We start from the raw sequence: 22,506 nt of genomic DNA, 5'->3' as shown, positions 1-22,506 counted from the left end.
TCAATATACGCTGTTTTCTGTATGATTGCATGTACACCTTTTAGCCCGCCCAAGAACTACATTGGGGGTTTATGACAGATACCCACATTGGTACTGTTGTTAATGAACAAGGACACCCTGGTACAAGACCAGCTGTAATTTTGTAATTATGTTTGCAACGTTTAAGCCAAAAGTGCCTCCCGTAAGTGAATAAAAAGTTTAAACCCTATTTCCCTGTTTAAATGCCTATTTTTCAAAATGTTTTGCATCTTATCTAACCTGTACTGTTTATGTTTCCTTTTCCCAATCCGGGAGTACTGGATTTAACGGGGGGATATGGCACCCCAGGAGTTCGGGTACTACAGTGTTGCTGCCTTCCTCTCGGGGAGGGTGATGCCATGCCCGGAGACAGGAGGGATCTCTTTGGCAGGAAATCTTGCATGCAACACTTTCTGACTCCATGTCAGAAGGGGGAGCTCTAAACCCGATTTAAGGGGAGCTTCTCTATATACATCCTGGAATGGAGGAGGAGTTAGACAGTTGGTAGAATACAGTGGAGGAGCATAGAAGGACATAATATGTAGAGGAGGGCTGCGACTGGGCCCCTCTAAGCAGAGCACAGGAACCAGGCACCGGGAGCCCAAGGCTGTGTGGAACTGCAAGTCCCACAGCAGAACTGGAGGGCAGGAAGCTAAAAGAGACTTGCCCACATAATACCTGAGGTACAGCAACAATTAGAGCTCTGAGTAACCATATACAGAAATCCCAAGGGAACAGCTCAAGTTGCCTACCATGCATCGACTGTCCCAGGACAGAGAGTAACCGAGGACCTTGTCAGGACACTACAGGCAGCAAGGGAGCAGCAATCTGCGCAAAGTGGAAGGCTCCCAAACTGACCAGGCAAAGGGATTTCCTCTTGTCTTCAGGCTGCCTGGACTCCATCCACACCTCTTGCCGATACCTTGGACTGAGGCTTATTACAACATCAGTTAACAAGGTAAAGACTGCAACCCTATGTCCTCCATTTATTTGCTGGCATTTACCATCCCTGTCAAACACAGCTGGAGCCCTGGGGACCTCGCTTCACCTGTGGGAAGCGTCACCATCTTTGCTGCAGTAACATCATCCCAGAGGACCCCTTTAAGCAGCGTTGGTCCCGTCTGACCGAGAACCACAGGTGGCATCACAAACACAAACTTTATTACAACTCCCTTAAAAGGCCATTACCTTTTACTTGGGTGCCCAGGGTCATGGACCAGGTCGCTGCCACCGTTACCACACCTTTAATTGCGACCGGACCCAGTACCAAGTACCCCAGGCCCTGGCGGGCGACTCATATGTGGGAAAAAAGTATTTAGTCAGCAACCAATTGTGCAAGTTCTCCCACTTAACCCCTTCATGACCGGAGCTTTTTTCGTTTTTGCATTTTTGTTTTTCGCTCACCTCCTTCCCAGAGCCATAATTTTTATTTTTCCATCAATATGGCCTGGTGAGGGCTTACTTTTTGTGGAACCAGCTATAATATTGAACGACACCATTGGTTTTAGCATGTCGTGTACTCGAAAATGAGAAAAAAAATTCCAAATGCTGTGAAATTGCAAAAAAAGTGCAATCCCACACTTGTTTTTTGTTTGACTTTTTTGCTAGGTTTACTAAGTGCTAAAACTGACCTGCCAATATGATTCTCCAGTTCATTATGAGTTCACAGACACCAAACATGTCTAGGTTCTTTTTTATCTAAGTAGTGAAAAAAAATTCCAATGTTTGCTAAAAAAAAAAAAAGGCACAATTTTCCGAGAGCCATAGCGTCGCGTCTCCATTTTTCTTTATCTCGGGTTGGGTGTGGGATTATTTTTTGCGTGCCAAGCTGATTTTTTTAATGATACCATTTTTGTGCAGATACAATCTTTTGATCGCCCGTTATTGCATTTTAATTCAATGTTGTGGCGACCAAAAAAAAGGGATTCTGGCATTTGACTTTTTTTCTCGCTATGCCGTTTAGCGATCAGATTAATCCATGTTTTCATTGATAGATCGTGCAATTCTGAATGCGGCAATACCAAATATGTGCATGTTTGATTTTATTTTTATTGTTTTATTTTGAATGGGGCGAAAGGCGGGTGATTTAAACTTTTATATATTTTTTATTTTTTGTCATATTTTAATCACATTTTTTTTTACTTTTGGCATGTTTCAATAGCCTCCATGGGAGGGTAGAAGCTGCAACAACTCGATTGGGTCTGATACATAGAGGCGATGCTATATATACTTTTTTGGCAATGACAGTGGTCAAATGTTTTCTGTAAGTCTACACAAGGTTGGCACACACTGTTGGTGGTTTGTTGGCCCCTTCCTCCATGCAGATCTCCTGTAAAGCAGTGATGTTTAGAGCCTATCGTTGGGCAACACAGACTTTCAACTCCCTCCAAAGGGTTTCTATGGGTTTGAGATCTGGAGACTGGCTGGGCCACTCCAGGACCTTCATATGCTTCTTACAAAGCCACTCCTTCGTTGCTCTGGCAGTATGCTTGGGGTCACTATCATGATGAAAGACCCATCCACGTTTCATCTTTAATGCGCTTGCTGATGGATGGAGGTTTACACTCAAAATCTCATGATACAAGGCCCCATTCATTCTTTCATGTACACAGATCAGTCATCATGGTCCCTTTGCAGAGAAAAGCCCCAAAGCATGATGTTGCCACCCCTATGCTTTGCAGTAGGTATGGTGTTCTTTGGATGCAACTTAGCATTCTGTCTCCTCCAAACACAATTTGTTTTGTTTCTACCAAACAGTTCTACTTTGGTTTCATCAGACCATATAACATCAGGGCCGGCCTGAACGTATAGGCGAACTAGGCAGCCGCCTAGGGCGCCGACCCTAAGGGGGCGCCAGAGAAAAAATAGAAAAAATTATAAAAAATATTTTCAAAAGTCAAAAGGTGTATGGAGCGGAGCTGAATGTGTATGAGGTGTATGGAGCGGAGCCGTGTGTGAATGAGGTGTACGGAGCGGAGCCGTGTGTATGAGGTGTACGAAGCGGAGTCGTGTGTGTATGAGGTGTATGGAGCGGAGCTAAATGTGTACGAGGTGTATGGAGCAGAGCCGCGTGTGTACGAGGTGTATGGAGCGGAGCACGTGTGTACGGAGCCCAGCCACGTGTGTAGGAGTAGCTATGTGTGGCCATTATACGGTACGAAGTATCATGTGCAGCCAATATACAGTATGGAGCATCATGTGTAGCCATCGTACAGTATGGAGCACTGTGTGGCCATATTTTTTGGTTTATAATTATTCTTTATGAAACAGTGTGATCAGCAGTGCTAAATGGGTGTGGTTGGGACATGGATATGGGTGTGGCTAGTTATGAATGGGTGTGGTCAGAGGCGTGGCCTAAAATTTGTATAACATTCTCCCAATACTCTTCTGGATAATCCAAATGCTCTCTAGCAAACTTCAGACATGTACTTGGTTTAAGCAAGGGGACAGGTCTGGCACTGCAGGATCTGAGTCTCTGGTGGTGTAGCGTGTTACTGTTGGTAGCCTTTGTTATGGTGGTCCCAGCTCTATGCAGGTCATTCACTAGGTACCTCCATGTGGTTCTGGGATTTTTGCTCACCGTTCTTGTGATCATTTTCTTATTGTTGCTCCCACAGTTGATTTCATCACACCAAGCTGCTTGCCTAATGCAGATTCAGTTTACCCAGCCTGGTGCAGGGCTACAATTTTGTTTCTGGTATCCTTTGATAGCTCTTTGGTCTTCACCATAGTGGAGTTTGAAGTGTGACTGTTTGAGATTGTGGACAGGTGTCTTTTATACTGATAACAAGTTCAAACAGGTGCCATTACTACAGGTAATGAGTGGATAACAAAAGAGCTTAGTAAAAAAAGAAGTTACAGGTCTGTGAGAGCCAGAAATCTTGCATGTTTTTAGGTGACCAAATACTTATTTTCCACCATAGTTTGCAAAATAAATCTTGCAAAATCAGACAATGTGGTTTTCTGGATTTGTTTTCTTATTTTGACTTTCATAGTTGTGGTCTACCTATGATGCCAATTATAGGCCTCTATCACTCTTTTAAGTGGGAGAACTTGCACAATTGGTCTCTGAGTAAATACCTTTTTTCTCCAATGTAAAATCCCAATAAAATACATTTAAGATTGTGGCTGTAATGTAATAAAAAGTCAAAAAATTCACGACGAATATGAACACTTTTTCACTGCACTGTACATATATACAGTATATATATATATATATATATATATATATATATATATATATATATATATATATATATATATATATATATATACTGTGTATATGAGTCCCCCGCGAGGGCAGTGGGGTACTCGGCACCGGGTCCGGTAACTCTTAAAGGGGATGTCACTGTGGTTGTGACCCGGTCCGTGACCCTGGGCGCTCACATAAACCTGTGGTTTTCGGTCAGTAGGGACCGACGCCGCTTAAAGGGGTCCTCTGGGGTGATGGTATGGCGGCCAGATGGTGACGCTTCCCACAGGTGAAGCAGGGTCCCCAGGGCTCCCGAAGTGTAGGCAGCAATGATGGTGTATGCCGATAAATAACAAAGGACACTGTATGATAGTCTTTACCTGGTTTACTGATGGTAGCCGTCCATCTGTAACAATTGTAGTGGAACACTCAGGAATCTCTTGGCTTGAGACAAATAAGCAACAGAACCAAATATAGTGATAAGTCTGTATTTTTTCAAACAAACACTGGTGCAAAATGTGAACAAGTTCAAACACAGCAAATAAGGTGAAATTAGGATAAGTTCCTTGCAGCTCGGCTGCAAGCACAGTCAATATTCAAATGCACAAACGTGGGTGCAGCATGTGCACAACAGTTCTAATGGACAGCAAACTGGGTCCTTCTTAGGAATAGTTATTTGCAGCTTTGCTGCAGGCAAAGTGTTATGGGCGTAGCATCTTCTGGGGAAATGCAGACAATAAGACACAGTTCAAACCAGGGCTGGCAGTTTTAGCAACGAGTCCAGAAGCAGTGCAGAGCTTCAAGTCCAAAACAGTCACATAAACCAGCAGTGGAAATCAAACAAGCTTAGCTGTAGCAGGATGAGCTTACATGTCCAGCAGGTAGGAGAAGAATGCAGAGAAATGCAGGAGAACCTCTGAGAGATGAGAAGGTTTAGCTGAATAGGTGGAGCCGGAGTATCTGGAGAGGGGAAGTCTCTTGCAGCACTAACCAGGATTCAGGCAGAATACACAAGCAAGGAGAATGAAGCAAGCCAGGCTTATAAAGACAGGGAAGTCAGATCACATGAGCAGATTTGAGGCAGCAGACCCCATCTTGGAAAATGGCACCAAAGATAAACAAGGAATCCAGAGTCCTTACACCATCTCAGTCCAGGGTACCAGGTACACGTGTCGCGGTGGCCCAGCCGGCCTGGAGGCAATAGATGAATCCCCTTTTCCAGTTGAGATCTGTGAGCCTTTCCTGCTAATGCTGGTGTGCGAAGTCCCTGCTACCTGAAGCTTGCTGGCAAGGTACCCCTCCTTTCCCCTGTCCTGGGACAGGTACCTGTGTGGCGGGCAGCTTGAGCCATTTTACAGGGTCTCTAACATGACCCAGGTTCTCAGGTTCTGCTTTACCTCCAGGCGTGTTGTCGGCAAATAACATACAGTCCTATGCCCTCTGGTTCTGCTATGTTTATCTGTTTATCTATCTATTATCTATCTATCTGTCGTCTATCATCTATCTATTATCTATCTATCTATCTATCTATTAACTATCTATTATCTATCCATATGTCTATTATCTATCTATCTATCTATCTATCTATCTATCTATCTATCTATCTATCTATCTATCTATCTATTATATATCAATCAATTGCTTATTTATCTATTATCTATCTCTACATCTATCTATCTATCTATCTATCTATCTATCTATCTATCTATCTATCTATCTATCGCCATGTAATGCATATGTAACCTATGCAAAGTGCTATTTTCAGTCCAGAAATGTTTGCAAATAATGCAAAATAAAAAAAGTAAATGTCTTAAATAACTTTACAACTATTTCAAAATTTGTTGCTAAATCACATATAGTATTTTCATCATTATAAGTTTAATATTAAGGATACTTGCAGAAATGCACAGTTCAGAACCTACAGTAATCACTAAGACTGATCATGCAATAAAAGAATCATCATTGTATGGTGAGAGAAAAAAATAATTTTCCATTTAATACTAAGAAAAGTGCACATTCAATACATGAAAACACAAGAACTCACATTTACGAACAAAGAGATTATTGCCAGGCCATTGGGGTTGTGGGATGCCTCGCTGACATTACTGTACAAATCCTGGTTATAATGAATAAGCTGTACCTGTAATAAGAGAGGAGTGTCTCACAAGGTCAGAAACCAAAAGAGAAGATAGAAAGTCAGGGCTCACAGATTCAAAGATATCAGATGGAAAAGTAGGAAATAGAGAGAACAGGCATGGCTAAGCAGACTTTAATGGCACTGTAAGAAAATAAGAGAAAATAAATAATAAAGAAGAGTGTGATTTAATGATTTAACAGCTTACTATAAGAACACGTTTCAGGAGTTAAATATCCTTATAATTTTATTTGCTTAAAGAAGTTTTCCTGTTTTGGAAAGTAACTCCATAAAAGCTGTAACATGGGTAAGACACATGTTCACACTACCATTCAGGGTTAATGTTGGGGGTTTCCAATAAGGTTAGTAACAGCATCAGTAGTAGCTGAACACCTTACTATTGACTCTTGTATCCTGAAATTCAACAAGACAAGAAAAGTTGCTATGACCATTCTTTAGCACAAATCAAGCATGGTTTGTCAAGCGTTTGGACTGGCCACTAAACTAATTAAAAATAACACGTAAAATACAATACTAAAAAAATAATACTTTACCAGTTCTCTACCATTTATGTTCCAATGTTGCGGTCTGCCAAGAAGTCCAGAGCCAGTCTATGAACTTCCTGCACCGACCATTTGGACCAAATCAGAAGTAAGGACACCAATAGAGGATCAGTAGGGTGAATATTACTTATTTATTATTTTTCTGCATTTTGAGTGTTTTATTTAATCATTTTTTTATTTTCAGCTCAATCACAATTGTTTGTGGTGTTCATGTTTCGGGATTGAGGAACACTAACAGGTCAACGTTCTTCCACAAATTTGTATGTGTATACAGTATATCGCTGAAGAATGTTGACCATTTAACATTGGATTATTATAGGATTTAAGCTACAGCTTGTTCTTTATAGTAATACTGCAGTTGGTTATGAAACAAAAGAAAAAAAAAAACAACATGATCCTGTTAATGAAGCAAAGCTTTTGTTACAGTGAAATAATGCATTTCATACTCATGCATTATCTATCTAAGCTCATTTATATTTCACTTCACACTGCCTAATCTATTCCAATTATTGATTTACTGTACACATAAGTAATATTTCCAAAACTAAGCAACAGTGACATCAAAATATAAAATAGCTTAATTGAGAGCTACACTTAGGGAAATCAATCAATCTAGCACTTGCTTCAGTACTTGTGTCTTATCCACTAATAAATTGCATCTCAGTTGGACTTGAATTAAAACATCATTTATGATGGTTATTTAAAGACTGTAACAGAATCTCAATAAACGTTCCTATTTAAAGACAAATAATGTAATTTTCTCATGTTTTAATGAACTCTGTGTACTAACGACATAATTTATCACTTGCATTGTTTAGTTCGCTATTTACCATTACCTTAATGATAGTAACAATTTATGCAAAGGAAATGGAGGTTGGGGCTGCCTTATTAATATTTATGTAAGGTAATGGTATCTATCTATCTATGTATCTATCTATCTATTTATCTATCTAGTTACCTGCTTGGATATTATATCTATTTTTGTATGTTTCAGTCAGACGTAATTTTAATAACTGAAATGCTTTAAAATTTCAATTTCTTTTGTGTCTCTCTCTAGCTACAGAATAAAATGTATTCACAGAATATTCTCATTATTTCTGTTATTACAGTCACCTCTCCAGCAGCAGCCTCCTTGTTCATGAGATGTTCTGACCCGATGCTATTCTCGCTGCCAAAATGCAACATGATCTCCTCAAGACGATGATTATATAACAGGGGACCCCCAGAAATGTTAACTTGAAGCTGCTTGTCCAGGCGGAAAGATACATGTCGTCCTGTATTGTGCATTGTTCCACTGATCTGGAATACAATGGGAAGATTCAAAAAGTAAACAAGTTTTGACCTAACCAAAGCTTCATAACAAGAAAAGTAAAAAAAATATCAAAAGTTCCTCTACCCCCGGAAAAGTACACACAGGCAGACCAATGTTTAACCTCCTAATTGACACAAACATCTTTTGCGAGCGCGAGGTGCTGATGCATTAAATTGTTTCTATTATGTTGAATGTGTGTAGCCCCAATAATGTGATTACCACTGGCTCCCACATTCTACACTTGCCTTAAACAGTCTTTCTGGTCTCAGCATTATAGAAAAATCATATAGCAGGATACATATACTAGATCTTCCTCTATGGCAAAACAAATCGGCAATTTTGATCTTTGTATAAGGCTCCCTCTTTTCAATAAAGTCACTGATAAAATATGTGAATGAAACTCTTCCAGGTGCACACTGTGTCAAGAAGTGAAGAACTTGTTTTGTCTTGAGTCGAGTATAGCTAATTATGCAGGGGGTAAAGCTGAGGTGACAGTTTAGACTGTAACTGTAGTGATGGAACCACTGTGCCATAATCTAAGGAAAGCCTGGAGTGATGTAACTATGTGAATCTACACAGGCACAATAGAGGAACACACGGCTGAAATAAATTAACCCAAGGCAGATTATTATTATTATTATTATTATTATTATTATTAATAAATTATAATTATTAGTAGTACAGGCAGACAGGTACAGGACAGGTAAATTTACTGATGTACAGAGGGGACCTGAGAACTAGCAAGCATGCAGACTATTGACATTACACATTGATCAGCCAGTGAATATCAGTGGCTGTGGACACTTTAGGGCGGCATGCGCTGTCCTGTAGGAAGGATGAAGCACAGTGCAAGCTATAATGTGCAAGCTGTGTGCAGACCCCAGGCAGCAGCCAGTGGGGAAGCAAGTGCAGGACACAAGTTGCAGTGGTAAGTAAATTGGCGCCCCTGCTGTGGGAGGGGAGAAATGTGAAGGACACCGATGCTTCAATGGCCATGATGCACAGTGTATTTGAGAGGTACCACCAATATTATCTTACATATGTGTTTATCCTTAAATATCACTCTTGGGGGCAGCACTGATCTCTGTTTTTCTAACACGCAGGATAGTCTTCTTACACTATACACTAACAGCACACTCTTTTGCCAGATCCTTGCTTCTGATCAGAGCATGTGAGTGAGAGAACTGTCACGGTACATATTGCATAGTGACAAGAATCTAAGGAGCATATGGTAGAATTGACAACTAATGCATGCTCATATAGAGCAAGGACTTGGCCAGTCCCTGAAACATGCACCACTGATCATGATTTATGTAAGAAGGGTGGAGGCTGGAGCAGTAACCACAGCCTCTGCCCCCTGAAAATGACTCTTTTCACTATTCCAGCAAACACTGGGATTGTCAAAGTGTCTTCAAAGAATTAGTATTGAAAAAATGAAGTTAGAGCAGGTTGGGACTTTTAATTAAAGTATATTAGAAAAGATGCTAGATTATGACACCAATTAGATAAGCATTTAGATTTTTTTTTTTTACTTCCGGACTACTCCTTTAACCCCTTTCTGACATCAGACTACAACAGTACTATCCCGCCCTTGTGCCCTGGACCCGTATGCCCATGGACAAGATAGTACATCACAGGCGATCAGCCGTGCTCACAGGGGGAGCACAGCTGATCGCGGCTGGTGTCAGCAGATTCTCACAGCTGACACCCGGCACTAAATGCCAGGAGCGGTCACGGACCACTCCTGGCACTTTAACCCTCAGAACACTGCGATCAAACATGATTGCAGCGTCCCGGAGCAAACAGAGGGGTTGACAGCCCCTTTGCCTTTGGATCGGAGACCCCGCAGCATTATGCAGTGTCCCGATTGCTGCGATGGAAACCTGATGTCGTCATGATGACATCTGGGTCTCCAGAGCTGAGAGACTTCCTGTCATGCGCAGTGCATATCAGGAAGCCTCTCAGTGTCACTGTATAGCTTCTGTAGCATGCACATCTGCATGCTATAGAGGTGATCAACCTGCAGAAAATGAGTGTCCTATAGTGGGACAAAGTGTAAAACTAAGAATGAAATAAAAAAATTGAAATAATTGTAAAAATATTTTAAAAAATAATTAATAATAATAATGAAAAAAAAACAATATTTATTCCATCAATAAATAAATATTTGAATGTAAAAAAAAATCTAAACAATAAAAAAACACATATTTGGTATAGCCGCATCCCTAACGACCTGACCTATAAAACTGTCCCTAGTTAACCCCTTTAATGACCACCATTAGAATAAAAAACAAGCCAAAAAAATGCTTTATTATCATACCACCAAACAAAAAGTGTAATAACACACGATCAAAAAGACGGATATAAATAAATGTGGTACCACTGAAAGCGCGATCGTGTCCCGCAAAAAAAAAGCCACCATAGAGCTCCATCACCAGAAAAATAAAAAAGTTATAGATCGTAGAATGAAGGGATGTAAAAATAATTATTTTTTATATAAAATAGTTTTACTGTATAAAGCGTCAAAACATAAAAAATAATATAAATGAGGTATTGCTGTAATCATACTAACCCAAATAATAAAACTGCTTTATCAATCTTACCAAACGTGGGACGGTGTAAACGCCCCCCCCCCAAACAAATTCATAAATTGCTGTTATGTGCCTGAAAATGTTACAAAAAAAAACGTCAATTCGTCCTGCAAAAAACAAGATTTCACATGACTCTGTGGGCCAAAATGTGGAAAAATTAAAGCTCTCAAAATGTGGTGATGCAAAAAGAATTTTTTGCAATAAGAAGCATCTTTTGGTGTGTGACAGCTGCCAAACATGAATAGTTTGGTTCACTATAAATAGTAAATCAAACCCTCCTTATTCACTCTCTTAGGGAAAAATAATAAAATAAAAAAAGTATTAATTTCAATTTTCCCATTAGGGTTAGGGTTAGGATTGGGGTTGGGATTAGAGTTTGGGTTGGGGCTGGGGTTAGGGTTGAGGCTAAAGTTAGGGTTGGAGCTAAAGTTAGGGTTAGGGTTGGGGCTAAAGTTAGGGTTACAGTTGGGGCTAAAGTGAGGGTTAGGGTTGGGGCTAAAGTTAGGGATAAGGTTACGATTGGGATTAGGGTTAGGGTTGGGATTAGGGCTAAGGTTGGGAGTAGGGTTAAGGGTGTGTTGGGGTTAGGGTTGGAGTTAGAATTGGGGGTTTCCACTGTTTAGGCACATTGGGGTTCAAAGTGCTCACCACACATCTAGATAAGTTCCTTAGGGGACCTACTTTCCAAAAGGGTGTCATTTGTCAGGGGGTTTCCACTATTTAGGCACATCAGGTGCTCTCCAAATGCGACATGGCATCCAATCTCAATTCCAGCCAATTTTGCATTCAACAGTCATGCGCAGTGCATATCAGGAAGTCTCTCAGTGTCACTGTATAGCTTCAAAATGCAGAAATTCAGCCAATGAGAATGATTCCAAGTGTGGGCACATCCTGTTTAGCATGGAGGGCATGAAACTACTGGCAAGGCTGTGATTGGCTGCTGAAATGATGTCATGATGCAGTTTAAAAGTCGCTGGCGCCATTTTGCGATCACTCTGCTGTGAATTCAGTTAGTGACAGGATGCTGTTTGCTGACTGAGGGACAGTTTAGAGATAGCGATTTGCTTCTTTGTGCTTTCCAAAGGCTAATTTAGCAACCGCTGTGTTCACCTATTATTCACCTTGCTTTTGCCTTGTAGCGCTGTTTTCACAGCGATCTGCAAGGTCTGTGTGTGTGTGTGTGTGAGTGCAGCCCACTCTCTAGTCTGAGTGCAGCCACATAGGCCATCCATAGCTGGTTGTATTCAGTTCAGGGAGGGTGGTTCATTGCCTCATACTGTTCTTTTTTTTTTTTTTTTTCAAGTAGTGTAGTCTGCTGCTAATTTATTCAAAAAAATCCTATTAGTGTCTTTCCACCCGTCTCCAGCTAATTTGTGGAAAAACACTACATAGGATAACGTAGAGGAGGGTTTTTGGGCCTTGCAGCGCCGTTTACGGCTGTCTGCACGGTCTCCGTGTGACTGCAGCTCGCCCTGTAGTCTGTGAGTAGCCGTAGCCTGGTTGTCTCCAGCTCAGGGTTGTTCACTGCGTCATACCGCCAAATCAATTTTCATTTTGTTTTAAGTAGTGCAGGCTGCTGCACATTTTTTCAAAAAATTCCTATTAGTGTCTTTCCACCCATCTCCAGCTAACTTGTGGAAAAACACTACATAGGATAACGTAGAGGAGGGTTTTTGGGCCTTGCAGCGCCGTTTACGGCTGTCTGCACGGTCTCCGTGTGACTGCAGCTCGCCCTGTAGTCTGTGAGCAGCCGTAGCCTGGTTGTCTCCAGCTCAGGGTTGTTCACTGCGTCATACCGCCAAATCAATTTTCATTTTGTTTTAAGTAGTGCAGGCTGCTGCACATTTTTTCAAAAAATTCCTATTAGTGTCTTTCCACCCGTCTCCAGCTAACTTGTGGAAAAACACTACATAGGATAACGTAGAGGAGGGTTTTTGGGCCTTGCAGCGCCGTTTACGTCTGTCTGCACGGTCTCCGTGTGACTGCAGCTCTATCCGTTGTCAGTTCAGCCCCCAAAAAATAAATAAATAATAAAGTTCACCAAACACACCAGTTACACCACTTTACATTTGTGTAGGCCACATTAGCTCATATTAAAGTCTAGTCCACACTTTAGAAAATTAGTGTTTCTTATACCTGTTAGGAGGAGTTGCTCAGGAATAAGCACACAAAGCCGTTAGTACTTTTCTGCTTATCTTTATCAGTCAACCAAGATGAAGAAGGCAGTGAGTAAGGCACGTGGGCGTGGGCGCGGAGCAGGGAGGGGACGTGGGGATTCTGTGCCTGCTGCGGACACCGGTGACTCATCAGCACCCACATTCACCAGGCAACAGTCGTTCATGCGTAGCTTTGTGTCAGAGCGCCGTACACTGCTGCTGCGTGAAGAACAAATTGAAGCCGTTGTCGGATGGATGGCAGCTAATGCATCAACTTCAATTAGTGCCACATCCTCTCAGACACAGAGCACTGGAGAGCAGCCATCTGTCTCTTCACCACCTGCCAAATTGCCCAGGCAGACAGAGAGCCCAGGACAGGAGCCGTCTCTACTTCTGTTCTCTGAATCTCTTGGCTTGGAAACAGGGGGCCAGCCAAGCAGCATTGGAGAAATGGAAGAAGAGGCAGGGTGCAGTGATGCCCAACAGCTTTTTCTCTCTTCCTCTGAAGAGGCGGGTGGGCCAGTGGCTCCGGTCACCACATCGCAGGCCGCATCAGCTGATGATGACACTCAGGTGCCACTTACTGGTGCGTGCTCTGCTGCTGAGACTACCCAGGAGGAGCAGTTGGGGGCAGAGGGTAGTGTAGATGATGAGGTCCTTGACCCATCTTGGCGTGAGGGACAGGAAGGTGGTGGGAGCAGCTCTGAGGAAGAGATTCCCCGTACGGCCCAAAGAGGGAGAGGGAGGGGGAAGACTGCGGATCCTGCAGCCTCCGCTTTGGCACCCGTTAGGAGCACGTCTCTTCCAAAAGCCAAAAAGGGCGCTCCCAAGACTTGCAGTGCCTGGTCCTTTTTTGACACAGTTGCAGATGGCATTTGCTATGTCAGATGCAAGGTGTGTCATCAAAAAGTCAAAAGAGGGAAAAATGTCAGCAACCTCAATACCTCCAACATGTGGAAACATGTGCGCAACAGGCACCCGGCGGAGTTAGAAAAACACACTGAAGAGCTAGGCCAACCAACAGCGGCAGCTACCACCTCTTCAGCTCGTGTTGCCTCTTCCTCTAGCTCACACGCAGCTGGTTCGGCTTCCTCCCAGGATCGCCGTGGAAGAACCTCTGGCCCTGTTGTCCAGAGACCCGCTGTAATTCCACCCGCAGCACCACTTTCCCAGTCATCCACACACTCCCAGCCCAGTCTACAGCCATCGGTAGTACAGGCATGGGAGAAAAGGCGGCCTTTCTCGTCAAACCACCCACGAGCACAGGCTCTGACTGCAGGCATTGCCAAACTTCTTTCACTGGAAATGCTGTCATTCAGGCTGGTGGAGACTGACAGCTTCCGTGACTTGATGTCATTGGCAGTCCCACAGTACAATGTGCCCAGCCGCTTTTACTTCAGCAGGCAAGCCGTCCCTGCCCTGCACAAGCATGTGGAGGGACACATAAAACACGCGCTACTGAACGCCTTCAGTAGCAAGGTCCACCTCACCACCGATGCGTGGACCAGTCAACATGGACAGGGGCGATACCTTTCCCTCACTGCCCATTGGGTTAATGTCGTTGAGCTGGGTACAGACCGTGCGAGTGGCGCAGGACGTGTCCTGCCCACTCCAAGGATTGCAGGAATCCATTCTGTACGCATTGACTCCTCCTCTTACACCAGTTCCTCAGAATCATCGCTGCAGGAGCCGTCACAGTCCACCTCCACATGGACCCGTGATGAACGTGTACCTGTTACGACCGACATGAGCACAGCCGTGGCCAAACGTCAACAGGCCGTCTTGAAATTAATTTTTTGGGGGAATCGTAGCCACACAGCGCAGGAGCTCTGGAATGCCATCAAGCAGGAGAGCGATGTGTGGTTTGTGCCAGCGAATCTCCAGCCAGGCATGGTAGTGTGTAATAATGGCCGAAATCTGGTGGCAGCTCTGGGCCTCGGCAACCTCACTCACATCCCATGTCTGGCACATGTGCTCAATTTGGTCGTGCAGAGCTTTTTGAGGGACTATCCGGATCTTGATGCACTGCTGCACAAGGTCCGCCTAGAGTGTGCTCACTTGCGGCGTTCCAGCACGGCAAAAGCGCGCATTGCGGCTCTGCAGCGCCGACACCGCCTGCCGGAACATCGCATCATATGTGACCTACCTACCAGGTGGAATTCCACGTTACATATGTTGGAGCGGTTGTGTGAGCAGCAGCAAGCTGTAATGGAGTACCAGCTGCTTCAGGCGCAAAGAAGTCACAGTCAGCGCCGTACAGACTTCACAACCACAGAGTGGGCCACTATGAATGACGTCTGCCAGGTTTTGCGTCCCTTTGATTATTCCACGCGGATGGCGAGTGCAGATGATGCACTAGTCAGCATGACTGTCCCCCTTATCTGCCTGCTTGAAAAATCACTGCAAGCGCTAAGGGATGATGTTGTGGAAGAGGTGGAGGATGAGGATTCACCATTTCCATCATCTTCTGGACAGTCAGCGCCACGTGGTTCCTCACAAACGCGTAGGCAGGGGACAGTTTGTGAGGAGGATGAGGAGGAGTCAATGGAGGAGGAAGACATCCGTCCAGAGGAGGGAGTTACCGAATTGTCCAGTACTCAGTGTGTACAGCGAGGGTGGGGTGATGACGAGTGGGCAGAGACCACGCCTCCAGCAGGGGACAGCGTTTCTTGGGCAGTTGGCAGTCTGCAGCACATGGTGGATTACATGCTGCAGTGCCTGAGAAACGACCGCCGCATCGCCCACATTCTCAACATGTCTGATTATTGGGTGTTCACCCTCCTCGATCCTCGCTACCGGGACAACGTAGAAAGCCTCATCACACCGTTGAACTGGGAGCGAAAAATGCGGGAGTACCAAGACACACTGGTCAATTCCATCATCTTCTCCATTCCAACTGAGAGAAGTGCTGCTAGTGCATTCCAAAGCAGCTCAGTGCGTCCAGGCAGTGGTGGAGGCTCTGCACAAAGAGGGAGCAGAAGCAGTGCCTCTGCCCAAGGCAAGACCAGTATGGCCCAACTGTGGCACAGTTTTCTGTGCCCCCCACAAAAGTCTACACCATCACAGACGGCTCCAGTCAGCAGGAGGCAACGGTTCCGTCAGATAGTGACAGACTACATGTCATGCCCTCTTGCTGTACTCCCAGACGGCTCTTCCCCTTTCAAGTTTTGGGTCTCAAAGCTGGATACATGGCCAGAGCTAAGCCAGTATGCATTGGAGGTGCTGTCTTGCCCTGCGGCCAGTGTATTATCGGAACGTGTCTTTAGTGCTGCAGGTGGTGTACTAACTGACCGTCGCATGCGACTATCCTCCGATAACGTTGACCGGCTTACTTTCCTGAAAATGAACAAGGCCTGGATCTCGCAGGAATTTGCCACTCCTCCTCCTGATTAAATAATTAGGTCACTGTATACGTTATCCAGGTCTCCTGTTGTGTTCATCTTTCTACCACCTGAACTTAAATTCCTGGGCTCCAACACCGCCAGTTGAGGCTCAGAAGTGCCGTCTGCACAGTCAAAACATACGACCCAGTGTTATTGGGTTTCAGTAACGTCAGCTGATCCCCAGCTGTGTAGCCGGCAATGTGTCATGCGACCGCCACGCTGACACAACAACTGAAATGTAAGGGAATCTGTCCCCCCCCCCCCCAAGGCGTTTGTTACTGAAAGAGCCACCTTGTGCAGCAGTAATGCTGCACAAGGAAAAGGTAGCTATTTTGGTTTAGCTCCTTGCACACGCAGAACTTAACACTTATAAAATGTGTCCACTGATACCGTAAAACCGTCCCGGAGGTGGGACTTTCCTTCGTAATATGACGCAGCACAGCCGTCATTCCTACCCCCCCGGCGCCGCGCCCCGGCTCCTCAGCGTTGTTTGATTCCGTCCCGGAGCCTGCGCTGTTATGTTATCCCGTGGCCAGGCACACTTAGCGCTGCCCGTCTTCTGGCATCATTTGGTGTCAGGATGGCTGCGCCTGTGCGGCCGCGCTGGCCGAGAGCCCGCCTCGCAGTGTCTTCTGATTTAATCCCACTGGGGGCCTGGGATCCATGGACATGCGCATTGCATATCTGAACCTCCACCTCTCACTCATCTCCCTATGGCTTCTTCAGACTGTTCGGTGTCAGCTGGTCCCTAATAGCATGCCACGGTCGTGACACCGAACAGTCTTAAGAAGCCGTAGGGAGGGGAGTGAGAGGCGAGGATATGCACTGCGCATGGCCATGGATCCCAGGCCCCCAGTGGGATAAAATCAGAAGACACTGCGAGGCGGGCTCTCGGCCAGCGCGGCCGCACAGGCGCAGCCAGCCTGACACCAAATGATGTCAGAAGATGGGCAGCGCTAAGTGTGCCTGGCCAAGGGATAACTTAACAGCGCAGGCTCCGGGACGGAATCAAACAACGCTGAGGAGCCGGGGCGCGGCGCCGGGGGTGTAGGAATGACGGCTGTGCTGCGTCATATTACGAAGGAAAGTCCCACCTCCGGGACGGTTTCACGGTTTCAGGGGACACATTTTATAAGTGTTTAGTTCTGTGTTTGCAAGGAGCGTGATGAAAAGAGCCACCTTTTCCTTTTGCATCTTTTGTGCTGCACAAGCTGGCTCTTTCAGCTACAAATGCCTTGGGGGGGGGGTTAAAGGTTCCCTTTCGACTTTCTCAGGCTTTGGCCTACATTGTGTTCCTCTGCTTTTCCACCTGTCCCTGGGCTCCAACACCGCCAGTTGCCGTCCAGAAGTGCTGTACGCACAGTTAACAGTCCCTCCTCTGTTATTGGGGATCAGTAAAGTCAGCTGTTCCCCTGCTGTGTGTGTGGCAATCCCTCCTACCTCCTCCTACCTCCTCCTCCTCCACCTGTCCCTGGGCTCCAACACCGCCAGTTGCCGTCCAGAAGTGCTGTACGCACAGTCAACAGTCCCTCCTCTGTTATTGGGGTTCAGTAACGTCAGCTGTTCCCCTGCTGTGTGTGTGGCAATCCCTCCTACCTCCTCCTACCTCCTCCTCCTCCACCTGTCCCTGGGCTCCAACACCGCCAGTTGCCATCCAGAAGTGCTGTACGCACAGTCAACAGTCCCTCCTCTGTTATTGGGGTTCAGTAACGTCAGCTGTTCCCCTGCTGTGTGTGTGGCAATCCCTCCTACCTCCTCCTACCTCCTCCTCCTCCACCTGTCCCTGGGCTCCAACACCGCCAGTTGCCGTCCAGAAGTGCTGTACGCACAGTCAACAGTCCCTCCTCTGTTATTGGGGTTCAGTAACGTCAGCTGTTCTCCTGCTGTGTGTGTGGCAATCCCTCCTACCTCCTCCTACCTCCTCCTCCTCCACCTGTCCCTGGGCTCCAACACCGCCAGTTGCTGTCCAGAAGTGCTGTACGCACAGTCAACAGTCCCTCCTCTGTTATTGGGGTTCAGTAACGTCAGCTGTTCCCCTGCTGTGTGTGTGGCAATCCCTCCTACCTCCTCCTACCTCCTCCTCCTCCACCTGTCCCTGGGCTCCAACACCGCTAGTTGTTGCCTGGTAGTGCTGTACGCACAGTCCCAACAGTCCCTCCTCTGTTATTGGGGTTCAGTAACGTCAGCTGTTCCCCTGCTGTGTGTGTGGCAATCCCTCCTACCTCCTCCACCTCCTCCTCCTCCACCTGTCCCTGGGCTCCAACACCGCCAGTTGCCGTCCAGAAGTGCTGTACGCACAGTCAACAGTCCCTCCTCTGTTATTGGGGTTCAGTAACGTCAGCTGTTCCCCTGCTGTGTGTGTGGCAATCCCTCCTACCTCCTCCACCTCCTCCTCCTCCACCTGTCCCTGGGCTCCAACACCGCCAGTTGCCGTCCAGAAGTGCTGTACGCACAGTCAACAGTCCCTCCTCTGTTATTGGGGTTCAGTAACGTCAGCTGTTCCCCTGCTGTGTGTGTGGAAATCCCTCCTACCTCCTCCTACCTCCTCCTCCTCCACCTGTCCCTGGGCTCCAACACCGCCAGTTGCCGTCCAGAAGTGCTGTACGCACAGTCAACAGTCCCTCCTCTGTTATTGGGGTTCAGTAACGTCAGCTGTTCCCCTGCTGTGTGTGTGGCAATCCCTCCTACCTCCTCCACCTCCTCCTCCTCCACCTGTCCCTGGGCTCCAACACCGCCAGTTGCCGTCCAGAAGTGCTGTACGCACAGTCAACAGTCCCTCCTCTGTTATTGGGGTTCAGTAACGTCAGCTGTTCCCCTGCTGTGTGTGTGGCAATCCCTCCTACCTCCTCCACCTCCTCCTCCTCCACCTGTCCCTGGGCTCCAACAATGCTAGTTGCCGTCCAGAAGTGCTGTCCGCACAGAGCCAAACACCTCGCCAATGTGTTAGTGGGGTTCAGCACCGCCAGCTGTTCCCCTGCTGTGCAGCCGGCAACGTGTACTGCGACCGCCATGCAGGCACAACAAGTTAAATTTAAGGGAACCTGTCCCCCCCCCCAGGCGTTTGTTACTGAAGGAGCCACCTTGTGCAGCAGTAATGATGCAAAGGGAAAAAGTGCCTCTTTTCGTGGTGCTCCTTGCACATGCTGATCCTAACACTTATGAAAAGTGTCCCCTCCTACCGTGATACCGTCCGGTTGGTGGAACTTTCCTTTGTGATGTGACGCAGCACAGCCGTCATTCTTACCCCCTTGGCGCCGTGCGCCGCCTCCTCAGCGTTGTTTGAATCAGTCCCGGAGCCTGCGCTGTTAGGTTAGCCCTTGGCCATGCACACATTTTGCGCTGCCCGTCTTCTGACATCATTTGGTGTCAGGCTGGCTGCGCCTGTGCGGCCGCGCTGGCCGAGAGCCCGCCTCGTACTGTCTTCTGATTTAATCCCACTGGGGACCAGAGATCCATGGACATGCGCAGTGCATATCTGAACCTCCACCTCTCACTCATCTCCCTACGGCTTATTCAAACTGTGCGGTGTCAGCTGGTCCCTAATAGCATGCCACGGCCGTGACACCGCACAGTCAGAAGAAGCCGTAGGGAGATGAGTGAGAGGTGGAGGTTCAGATATGCACTGCGCATGTCCATGGATCTCAGGCCCCCAGTGGGATTAAATCAGAAGACAGTACGAGGCGGGCTCTCGGCCAGCGCGGCCGCACAGGCGCAGCCAGCCTGACACCAAATGATGTCAGAAGACGGGCAGCGCAAAATGTGTGCATGGCCAAGGGCTAACCTAACAGCGCAGGCTCCGGGACTGATTCAAACAACGCTGAGGAGGCGGCGCACGGCGCCAAGGGGGTAAGAATGACGGCTGTGCTGCGTCACATCACAAAGGAAAGTTCCACCTACCGGACGGTATCACGGTAGGAGGGGACACTTTTTATAAGTGCTAGGTTCAGCATGTGCAAGGACCATAATTAAAAGAGCTAAGTTTACCTTTTCCAGCATTAGTGCTGTACACGATGGCTCTTTCAGCTACAAACGCCTGGGGGGGGGGGTTAAAGTTTCCCTTTCAACTTGCTCCAGTGCAGGCTTCGGCCTACACTCTGCTCCCTCTCCTCCTCCTGCTGACCCTGGGCTCTAACACCGCCAGTTGGGGCCCAGATGTGCTAGCTGCACAGAGCCAAACACCAGCCAATGTGTCAGTGGGGTTCAGCACCGCCAGCTGTTCCCCTGCTGTGCAGCCGGCATCGTGTCCTGCAAAAGCCACGCAGGCACAACAGACCCAAAGCTGCCGCCAGTGCAGGCTTCGGCCAACACTCTGCTCCATCTCCTCCTCCTGCTGACCCCGGGCTCTAACACCGCCAGTTGGGGCCCGGTACTGCCAGCTGCACAGAGAAAAACACCAGCCAATGTGTCAGTGGGGTTCAGCACCGCCAGCTTTTCCCCTGCTGTGTAGCCGGCAACGTGTACTGCGACCGCCACGCAGACACAAGAACTGAAATTGAAGGGAACCTGTCCACCCTCCCCCAGGTGTTTCTATGTTTTACAGCCACCTTGTACAGCAGTAATGCTGCATGTGTGCAAGGTGGCTCAGAAACGTATTCTCCTTGCACTCGTGGAACTGAACACGTCTAAAATGTGTCCTCTGTGACCATTAAAACGTCCCTCAGGTGTGAATATCCTTTGTATTGACACGCAACAAGCTCCTTGGTAACGCTGCCCGTCTTCTGGCATCATTGTTTGGCTGGGTGCGCCTCTGCGGCCGCCTTGCCCCACACAACGCCCCTCGGTGTCTTATTTATTTTGACTGCGAGGGTGTGATTGACGGGCATGAACGGTGCATTTCTTCGCCTGTCCCTCATCTCCTTCCGCCTTCTTCGGACTGTGCGGCTTCATGGCCGTGGCATGCGATAAGGGATCAGCTGACGCCACATAGTCTGAAGCAGGTGAAAGAACCCAAGCGAGAGGCGAACATATGTACTGCGCCAGGCCATGAATCCCAGCCCCGCAGTGTTTTAACTATGTCAAGACACTGCGGGGCTGGGATTCATGGGCATCGCGAACCGCACCGGCCGACATCAAATGATGTCAGAGGACGGGCAGCACTAACAGCGCAAGGCCAAGGGATAACACGACAGCGCAGACTCCTGTGCAACAAATAACGATGCTCAGGAGGCCGCGCAAAGCACCAAGGTGGCATTTTTGCCAGCTGTACTGCGTCTCTTTACGAAGGGAACTCACGCCTCAAAATCAGTTTGACTGTGTAAGGGCCTAAATGTTATACGTGTTCCTTTCAGCGTGTGCAAGGAGCAAAATTAAAAGAGCAACCTTTGACTTGTGCAGCACTACTGCTGCATAAGCTGTGGCTCTTCTACTTTGTAACCCCTGAGGGGGGGTTAAAGGTTACCTTTGAAATTGGTTCAAGTAGTCTTCGGCCTACACTCTGCTCCCCCTGCAGAGCCCGGGCTCCAACACCGCCAGTTGGGGCCCGGTACTGCTAGCTGCACAGAGCCAAACACCAGCCAATGTGTCAGTGGGGTTCAGCACCGCCAGCTGTTCCCCTGCTGTGCAGCCGGCAACGTGTCCTGCAACAGCCACGCAGGCACAACTGACCCAAAGCTGCCGCCACTGCAGGCTTCGGCCTACACTCTGCTCCATCTCCTCCTCCTGCTCACCCCGGGCTCTAACACCGCCAGTTGGGGCCCGGTACTGATAGCTGCACAGAGAAAAACACCAGCCAATGTGTCAGTGGGGTTCAGCACCGCCAGCTGTTCCCCTGCTGTGCAGCCGGCATCGTGTCCTGCAAAAGCCACGCAGACACAAGAACTGAAATTGAAGGGAACCTGTCCCCCCTCCCCCAGGCGTTTGTACGTTTTTAAGGCCACCTTGTACAGCGGTAATGCTGCATGTGTGCAAGGTGGCTCATAAACGTATTCTCCTCGCACATGCGGAACTGAAAACACGTCTGAAATGTGTCCTCTGTGTGACCATTTAACCGTCCCGGGGGTGTGACTTTCCTTTGTAATGACACGCTGCAACCCCCTTGGTAGCGCTGCCCGTCATCTGGCATCATTGTTTGGCTGCCTGCGCCTCTGCGGCCGCCCTGACCCACACAACGCCCCTCGGTGTCTTATTTCTTGGGACTGCGAGGGTGTGATTGATGGGC

At 47.2% G+C, this 22,506-nt stretch overlaps 1 protein-coding gene across 1 annotated transcript in view; it reads right to left on the bottom strand.

The window, feature by feature from the left end:
* Positions 1-22,506, bottom strand: part of LOC143764772 (carbonic anhydrase-related protein 10-like) — a 2,293,337-nt gene that overhangs the window by 733,250 nt on the left and 1,537,581 nt on the right. The window contains exons 4-5 of the mRNA XM_077250719.1: positions 8,021-8,206; positions 6,255-6,350 (exon numbers count right to left, since the gene is read on the bottom strand). Coding sequence (XP_077106834.1) covers positions 6,255-6,350; positions 8,021-8,206 — 282 coding nt within the window. The remainder of the gene's footprint in view (positions 1-6,254; positions 6,351-8,020; positions 8,207-22,506) is intronic.

The sequence above is a fragment of the Ranitomeya variabilis genome, chromosome 4, assembly GCF_051348905.1.
Source record: "Ranitomeya variabilis isolate aRanVar5 chromosome 4, aRanVar5.hap1, whole genome shotgun sequence".
In the NCBI taxonomy this organism is placed as follows: Eukaryota; Metazoa; Chordata; class Amphibia; order Anura; family Dendrobatidae; genus Ranitomeya; species Ranitomeya variabilis.
This window is presented reverse-complemented; position numbering and strand designations above follow the sequence as displayed.